Source organism: Vipera berus (assembly GCF_964194415.1).
Source record: "Vipera berus genome assembly, chromosome: Z".
NCBI lineage: Eukaryota > Metazoa > Chordata > Lepidosauria > Squamata > Viperidae > Vipera > Vipera berus.
In genome coordinates, this window is record NC_138205.1 from 131,042,734 (window position 1) to 131,051,600 (window position 8,867).

Below are 8,867 nucleotides of genomic sequence, written 5' to 3' on the forward strand. Positions count from 1 at the left end.
TCCGTGCTTCCAAACCAGGATGGTGGCATCTCGGTTAGGTTTCCCCGTCTCTTTGGACCAACCAACCCTGTCCGAGATACAGCAGAAGGACTCACCTTTCCTCCACCTGGCTGATGTTTGATGTTATCCGTGGAACCGATCTTCGACCGGATGTTCTTCAGATCCGGAACGGAGACGCTGGTGGTGGGCCGCGGAGGCTTGGAAGCCCCCGGGCTAGTTTTGGGAAGGGCCTTGGACGCCAAGAGGGATGGCTTCTTGGGTTCGGCCGGAACGCTCGCCGATCCCAGAGGCTTGGTGGCGACGGTTTTTGGTTTCGGCCGGCCGGCCGAGGCTCCCAACGGGGCGGGAGAAGCGGTGGTGGACGCCGGGGCGCTCCTGGGACGGCTCGGCTCGGCTGCAAGGGAGAAGGCGGATGAGGAAGGGGAGCCGCGTCCCGCCGGGGGGAGGGGGGGGAAGAGAAAGGAGTTTTGGGAGAAGAGGGATTACCTGTTGGTGACTTTGCCGAGACCTTCTTCGCATCGGCGGCTTTGACGTCAGTCTTGACGGCTGCCCAAGGCAAAGGAGGCAAACATCAGTTGGATGAGCAGCCTTGACTTTATTTTATTTTATAATTTTATTTTATTGATTAAACTTAATTGTTTTATTTTATAATTTTATTTATTTTATTTTATTGATTAAACTTAATTGTTTTATTTTATAATTTTATTTATTTTATTATTTTATTTTACTTTATTATTTTATTTTGACTTTATTTTCTTTTATTTGACTTTATTATTGTATTCTATTTATTTTATTATTTTATTTTATTTATTATTTAACGTATTTTATTTTATTATGTTATTTATTTTATTTTATTTACCTTATTGTTTTATTTGACTTTATTATTTTCTATTCTTCTATTCTATTCTATTCTATTCTACAATCCTATCCTGTCCTATCCTATCCTAATTCTATTCTATTCTATTCCATATTTTCTATTCTATTCTATTCTGTTCTGTTCTGTTCTGTTCTGTTCTGTTCTGTTCTATTCTATTCTATTCTACTTTACTTTACTTTATTATTTTTTTAGGCTATTAATTTATTTTATTTTATTTTATTATTTTTTATTATTTTATTTTATTTATTATTTAACTGAAATATTTTATTTTATTATTTTATTTCTTTTATTTACCTTGTTTTATTTTACTTGATTATTATTTTTTTTATTCTATTGTCTTCTATTTTATTCATTTTGTTATTTTGTTTTATTTTATTATTATTTTTTGGCTATTACTTTACTTTATTTATTTATTATTTTATTTGTTTTATTTATTATTTTATTTTATTTCATTGTTTTTTATTATTTTATTTTATTTATCATTTAATTTAACTTGTTTTATTTTTATTTCACTTATTTACTATTTTACTTAATTGAATTGTTTTATTTTATTATTTTGTTTTTTATTATTTTATTTGACTTTCTTTGACTTTATTATTCTATTCTATTCTATTATTCTATTCTATTCTATTCTATTCTATTCTATTCTATTCTATTCTATTCTTCATTCCTATATTCTATTCTATTATAATTCTATTCTTCATTCCTATTTTCTATTCTATTCTATTCTATTCTATTCTATTCTATTCCATATTTTCTATTCTATTCTATTCCATTCTATTCTATTCTATTTTATTCCATTCTATTCCATTCTATTCGATTGCATATTATTCTATTCTATTCTATTCTATTCTATTCTATTCTATTCTATTCTAATTCTATTCTATTCTATTCTATTCTATTATTATTCTATTCTATTCTATTCTATTCTATTCTATTCTATTCTATTCTATTCTATTCTATTCTTCATTCCTATATTCTATTCTATTATAATTCTATTCTTCATTCCTATTTTCTATTCTATTATTCTATTCTATTCTATTCTATTCTATTCTATTATTCTTTCATTCCTATATTCTATTCTATTATAATTCTATTCTTCATTCCTATTTTCTATTCTATTCTATTCTATTCTATTCTATTCTATTCTATTATTATTCTATTCTATTCTATTCTATTCTTCATTCCTATATTCTATTCTATTATAATTCTATTCTTCATTCCTATTTTCTATTCTATTCTATTCTATTCTATTCTATTATTCTTTCATTCCTATATTCTATTCTATTGTAATTCTATTCTTCATTCCTATTTTCTATTCTATTCTATTCTATTCTATTCTATTCTATTCTATTCTATTCTATTCTATTCTATTCTATTCTATTCTATTATTCTTTCATTCCTATATTCTATTCTATTATAATTCTATTCTTCATTCCTATTTTCTATTCTATTCTATTCTATTCTATTCTATTCTATTCTATTCTATTCTATTCTATTCTATTATTCTTTCATTCCTATATTCTATTCTATTATAATTCTATTCTTCATTCCTATTTTCTATTCTATTCTATTCTATTCTATTCTATTCTATTCTATTCTATTCTATTCTATTATTATTCTATTCTATTCTATTCTATTCTATTCTTCATTCCTATATTCTATTCTATTATAATTCTATTCTTCATTCCTATTTTCTATTCTATTCTATTCTATTCTATTCTATTCTATTCTATTCTATTCTATTCTATTCTATTCTATTATTCTTTCATTCCTATATTCTATTCTATTATAATTCTATTCTTCATTCCTATTTTCTATTCTATTCTATTCTATTCTATTATTCTATTCTATTCTATTCTATTCTATTCTATTCTATTCTATTCTATTCTATTCTATTCTATTCTATTCTATTCTATTCTATTCTCTCTGTGTGTGTTTCACCCTCCCTCACTTCACCTCCCTCCATTCCGGAATCTGGTGGGACGAAGACGGACAACCGGAGACGCCCCCCACCACCCCTCTCAACGCTCCGGGCAGTTTCTTCGCCCTCCCAAAGCCCCCACCTCCCCCCAGCCCCAGAAGCCCCCCCTTCCCCAAATCTCCCAGGATGCCCCACTCCCAGCAGCAACTACTCACCGGAGGGCTTCTTGGGGGCCAAAGCGCCGGTGGCCGTGGCGGTCCTCGGGCTGGGCGACGTCGCCGGCCTGGAGCCTCCCGGGGTGGCGGTCTTCCCGCTGGGCCGAGGGGCCGAGGGGGTCTTGGAAGGGGAGATCTTCTTCTCCGGGATCTTCCCGTCGGTCCCCTAGGAAGAGGAGGAGGAGGAATCCCGTCAGGATTCCCGGCATCCGCACCAGACGTTCCTCCGAGGGATCCAGAAGGGCAAAAGGCGTTCGATCCGCACGTGGGACGTTATCCCCTGCCTCGCGGGGTCACAAATTCCCACGTTCCGGACTTCCGGGGGGTGGGTCTTTCCCGCCTCCTGGAAGGAGAGGGTCAGAAGGGGACCCTGGAGGTCTTCTAGTCCACCCCCGGGCTGTGCCAGCGCTCTTTCTTTGCAGCCGGAGAAACTAAGGCGGGGGAAAGTATCTCCCGAGTTGCTTTCCCCGCCCGTTGTAGAGCAGCGGGATCGGCGGTCTCTTATCTGACCGGTCCCTACACGGCGTCCCTTCGCTGCCTCCCAAGGTCTTTCCCGCATCCGAGAAATAAGAGCGTCGGAAGGGGACCCTGGAGGTCTTCTAGTCCACCCCCGGGCTGTGCCAGCGCTCTTTCTTTGCAGCCGGAGAAACTAAGGCGGGGGAAAGTATCTCCCGAGTTGCTTTCCCCGCCCGTTGTAGAGCAGCGGGATCGGCGGTCTCTTATCTGACCGGTCCCTACGCGGCGTCCCTTCGCTGCCTCCCAAGGTCTTTCCCGCATCCGAGAAATAAGAGCGTCGGAAGGGGACCCTGGAGGTCTTCTAGTCCACCCCCGGGCTGTTCAAGCGCTCTTTTTTTGCAGCCGGAGAAACTAAGTGGGGGGGGGAAGTATCTCGCCTCTTCTCTTTCGCCTCGGCTGCCTCTTTCTCTTTTTTTCTCGGCTCCATCGCTTCGCCGAGTCTCACCAATCCTTCCCGGTCTGCCGTCCCGATTGTCTTTTAACTCCTCCGGACCCCCGTCCACGTTTTCTCCGCGCCGTTCCCAGATGGCGTTCCGAGTCTTTCTTACCTTGGGTTTAAGCTCCCGAGGGGTTAAGCTGGACGGCCGAGCCAGGCCGGACGACGGGCGTTTAGGAGCGGGCGCCGAGCTGGCGGGACCGGCGGCGGCCGGTGCGGCGGTCTTTTTGTTGGCGCCCAGCGTGGCCGAAGCCGGACGCTTAGCCGGAGGGGCACCGGCCGTCCCGGGCTTGGATTTCGCTGGAGCGGCGGGCTTGGCCCCCACGGTGGCCGACGGCTGGACGGGAGAAACATGCAGCCCAGCGCAACGGAAAAACAAAGAGACAAGAGAGAAAGAAAGAAAGAAAGAGAGAGAGAGAAAGAGAGAGAGAGAGAGAGAAGAACGAAACGGGACAGAAAAAAAAAGAAAGAAAGAACAAGCCGAGCGTTGTCAACGGAAGGCCGAACATATAAAAACGGGCGCAACTCAAGTCAATTCAGAAGAAAAAATAATGATAACGATAATAATAATAATAATAATAATAATAATAATAATAATAATAATAATAATAATAATAATGACGGCAGGACTCTGTTCTCTGAGCTCAAAGGGAGAAGCGTCGCATCGACCCAAATAACTGGGTGGATCGGGCCCTTTGAAGGGAAGAGAGGTGGGAAAGGATGGAGGGAACGAGGGGACGAAGACCCCAATCCCTGTAATTCCAATTGCAGACGTCTCGTGACCCAACTAGAGAACGTCATCAGGGCTAGAAGGGAGGAGGAGGAGGAGGAGGAGGAAGGGCTGGGGGGTCCCTGGTGCTCTCTGAGCTGGGGGGTTTCCTTGCAGACGTCTCATGACCCAACTAGGGAACGTCATCAGGGCTAGAAGAGGAGAGGAGGAGGAGGAGGAAGAGGAGGAAGGACTGTGGGGTCCCTGGTGCTCTCTGAGCTGGGTGGTTTCCTTGCAGACATTTCGTGACCCAACTAGGTAACATCATCAATGCTAGGAGGAGGAGGAGGAGGAGGAAGAGGAGGAGGAGGAGGAGGAGGAGGAGGAGGAGGAGGAGGAGGAGGAGGAAGGACTGTGGGGTCCCTGGTGCTCTCTGAGCTGGGTGGTTTCCTTGCAGACGTTTCATGACCCAACTAGAGAACATTATCAGGGCTAGAAGAGGAGAGGAGGAGGAGGAGGAGGAGGAGGAGGAGGAGGAGGAGGAGGAGGAAGAGGAGGAAGGACTGTGGGGTCCCTGGTGCTCTCTGAGCTGGCTGGTTTCCTTGCAGATGTTTCATGACCCAACTACGGAACAATATCAGTGCTAGAGGAGGAGGAGGAAGAGGAGGAGGAGGAAGAGCACGGAGCATTTAACACTGGCAGGTAAGTCCATATATCTTTAACGCAGATGAAGAGGGATGGTCACCTTCAATTGTCCATACGTGGTCCTTCCATCTTCAAACTATCAAGGTATGGATGCCCACCTCAAAGCCGCGAACTTCCAGCAGGTTTCTCTCAAGCCTGGCAGGTGGATCCACCCATCTTTTCATGGAGATGAAGAAGGATGGACCAAATATGGACTTGGTCCCTACACCTTCAATGGTCCCTACACCTTCAAGCTAAGGTACCAAGTTATGGATGTCCACCTCAAAGCCATGAACTTACAGCAAGTTTTCTCAACTCTGGCAGGTGGATCCATCCATCTTTTAATGGAAAGGAAGAGGGATGGACCAAATATGGACTTGATCCCTACATCTTCAATGGTCCCTACACCTTCAAGTGATGGTACCAGGTTATGGATGTCCACCTCAAAGCAATGAACCTAAGCAGGTTTTCTCAACTCTGGCAGGTGGATCGATCCATCTTTTAATGGAGATGAAGAAGAATGGACCAAATATGGACTTGGTCCCTACATCTTCAATGGTCCCTCTACCTTCAACCCATCAAAGGTATGGATGTCCACCTCAAAGCCATGAACTTACAGCAGGTTTTCTCAACTCTGGCAGGTGGATCCATCCATCTTTTAATGGAGATGAAGAAGGATGGACCAAATATGGACTTGGTCCCTACATCTTCAATGGTCCCTCTACCTTCAACCCATCAAAGGTATGGATGTCCACCTCAAAGCCATGAACTTACAGCAGGTTTTCTCAACTCTGGCAGGTGGGTCCACCCATCTTTTAATGGAGATGAAGAGGGATGGACCAAATATGGAATTGTCCCTACACCTTCAATGGTCCCTACGCCTTCAAGCTAACCAATTATGGATGTCCACCTCAAAGCGGTGAACCTAGCTCCGTGTTTCTCCACCGGGGCAGCTGGAAGCTGTACGGACTTCAACTCCCAGGGTGGAATCCCCAGCCAGGGTTGGAGTTGAGGTCCAGACACCTTCGGTCCACCGAGCTGGAGAAACGCTGCTCACCCGGTTTCGCGAGGGTCTTCCTTCTCCCAAACCTTCAGCTCAGAGAACAGACCTTAAATGTTAGCTTAGAAGAAGCAGGATCGGGGTGGTGGTGGTGGTGGAAATCAAGCACGTCGGAAGCCGTAAACGCGAGAGAAGGAAACTCACCTTGGTCTTCTTCTCTGGGCTGGGTGGAAGGGTAGCTGGCTCATCTGATGACGGAAGCTCGGCAGATGCCTTCACCTCTCCTGCTTCGGCAACACAAAAAGATAAAAAAAAAGAGCCGGAAACGGCGCGGTTAGGCCACGTTTCGCGGCGCGAGAGAGCGAGGACGGCTGGAAGACCACGAACACAACTCTCGTTCAACTCCGGGTTGCGTTTGGGGGTGGGCTTGGGGAAGTTTCTCCGGATTTTGGGAAGAGAAGTCCGCCATCCTGGGAAGCCAAAGGCCGGGGTGACTATGGGTGGGTGGGTGGGTGTGACTTTCGATATTCATTTCTCCTTTCCCGCCCTCCAACGGTCCCGTTTCCGTGACATGCATGTCAGAACGGGCCTTAGATGTTGGCTTCCAAATAGAAAACCACGTTTGCCCCAAACGTTTATCAAAGGAGGAGGAGGAGGAGGAGGAAGAGGAGGAGGAAGAGGAAGAGGAGGAAGGACTGGGGGGGTTCCTTGATGCTCTCTGAGCTGGGTGCTTTTCATGCAGACGTTTCTTGACCCAACTAGGGAACATCATCACTGGAAGAAGGGAAGGGAGAGTGCAGAGGAGGAGGAGGAGGAGGAGGAGGAGGAGAAGGAGGAGGAGGAGGAAGAAGAAGAGGAGGAGGAGGAGGAGGAAGAGGAAGGACTGGGGGGGTTCCTTGATGCTCTCTGAGCTGGGTGCTTTTCATGCAGATGTTTCTTGACCCAACTAGGGAACATCATCACTGGAAGAAGGGTAAGGAGAGTGCAGAGAGGAGGAGGAGGAGGAGGAGGAAGAGGAGGAGGAGGAGGAAGAGGAGGAAGGACTGGGGGGGTCCTTGATGCTCTCTGAGCTGGGTGCTTTTCATGCAGATGTTTCTTGACCCAACTAGGGAACATCATCAGTGGAAGAAGGGAAGGGAGAGTGCAGAGGAGGAGGAGGAGGAGGAGGAGGAGGAAGAGGAGGAGGAGGAGGAAGAGGAGGAAGGACTGGGGGGGGGTCCTTGGGGCTCTCTGAGCTGGGTGCTTTTCATGCAGACGTTTCTTGACCCAACTAGGGAACATCCTCAGTGGAAGAAGGGAAGGGAGAGTGCAGAGAGGAGAGGAGGAGGAGGAGGAGGAAGAGGAGGAAGAAGAGGAGGAGGAGGAGGAGGAGGAGGAGGAGGAGGAAGGACTGGGGGGGTTCCTTGATGCTCTCTGAGCTGGGTGCTTTTCATGCAGATGTTTCTTGACCCAACTAGGGAACATCCTCAGTGGAAGAAGGGAAGGGAGAGTGCAGAGGAGGAGGAGGAGGAGGAGGAGGAGGAGGAGGAGGAGGAGGAAGGACTGGGGGGGTCCTTGATGCTCTCTGAGCTGGGGGCTTTTCATGCAGACGTTTCTTGACCCAACTAGGGAACATCATCAGTGGAAGAAGGGAAGGGAGAGTGCAGAGAGGAGAGGAGGAGGAAGAGGAAGAAGAAGAGGAGGAGGAGGAGGAGGAGGAGGAGGAGAGGAGGAGAGGAAGAAGAGGAGGAGAACGAGAAGGAGATGAAGAGGAGGAAGAAGAGGAGGAGGAGGAGGAGGAGGAGGAGGAGGAAGAGGAGGAGAGGAGGAGAGGAGGAGAGGAAGAAGAGGAGGAGAACGAGAAGGAGATGAAGAGGAGGAAGAAGAGGAGGAGGAGGAGGAGGAGGAGGAAGAGGAGGAGAGGAGGAGAGGAAGAAGAGGAGGAGAACGAGAAGGAGATGAAGAGGAGGAAGAAGAGGAGGAGGAGGAGGAGGAGGGAGACTGTAGGGTGCCTGGTGCTCTCTGAGCTTGAGGTAGACCTTTCAAGACCAAACTAGGTAGCATCATCAGTGCCAGATGGGAGAGGAGGAGGAGGAGGAGGAGGAGGAGGAGGAGGAAGAGGAAGAAAGAGGTGGAGGGAGAGAAGGAGGAAATGAGGAGGAGGAGAACGAGAAGGAGACGAAGAGCAGGAGGAGGAGAAGGAGAGGAAGAGGAGGAGAGGAGGAGAGGAGGAAGAGAAGGAGAGGAAGAAGAGGAGGAGAACGAGAAGGAGATGAAGAAGAGGAAGAAGAGGAGGAGGAGGAGGAGGAGGAGGAGGAGGAGGAGGAAGGAGATTGTAGGCTGCCTGCTGCTCTCTCAACTAGTTGTAGACCTTTCAAGGTCAAACGAGGTAACAACATCAGTGCCAGACGGGAGAGGAGGAGGAGTGGGAGGAAGGAGGAAGTGGAGGAAGGAGGAGAGGAAGAGGAGGGCGAGAAGGAGATGAAGACAAGGAGATGAAGAGGAGGAGGAGGAGGAGGAGGAGGAG

The 8,867-nt window shown here is 46.4% G+C and overlaps 1 protein-coding gene across 17 annotated transcripts in view; it reads right to left on the bottom strand.

The window, feature by feature from the left end:
• Positions 1 to 8,867, bottom strand: part of LOC308677619 (uncharacterized protein) — a 62,357-nt gene that overhangs the window by 32,256 nt on the left and 21,234 nt on the right. For 16 of the 17 annotated variants that reach the window (XM_081344206.1, XM_081344208.1, XM_081344195.1 and 13 more), the window contains 5 exons: positions 6,566 to 6,648; positions 4,081 to 4,305; positions 3,017 to 3,182; positions 487 to 546; positions 96 to 394 (listed from right to left, as the gene is read on the bottom strand). In XM_081344206.1, the coding sequence (XP_081200332.1) occupies positions 96 to 394; positions 487 to 546; positions 3,017 to 3,182; positions 4,081 to 4,305; positions 6,566 to 6,648 (833 nt within the window). The remainder of the gene's footprint in view (positions 1 to 95; positions 395 to 486; positions 547 to 3,016; positions 3,183 to 4,080; positions 4,306 to 6,565; positions 6,649 to 8,867) is intronic. The other variant, XM_081344197.1, reaches the window with a different exon arrangement.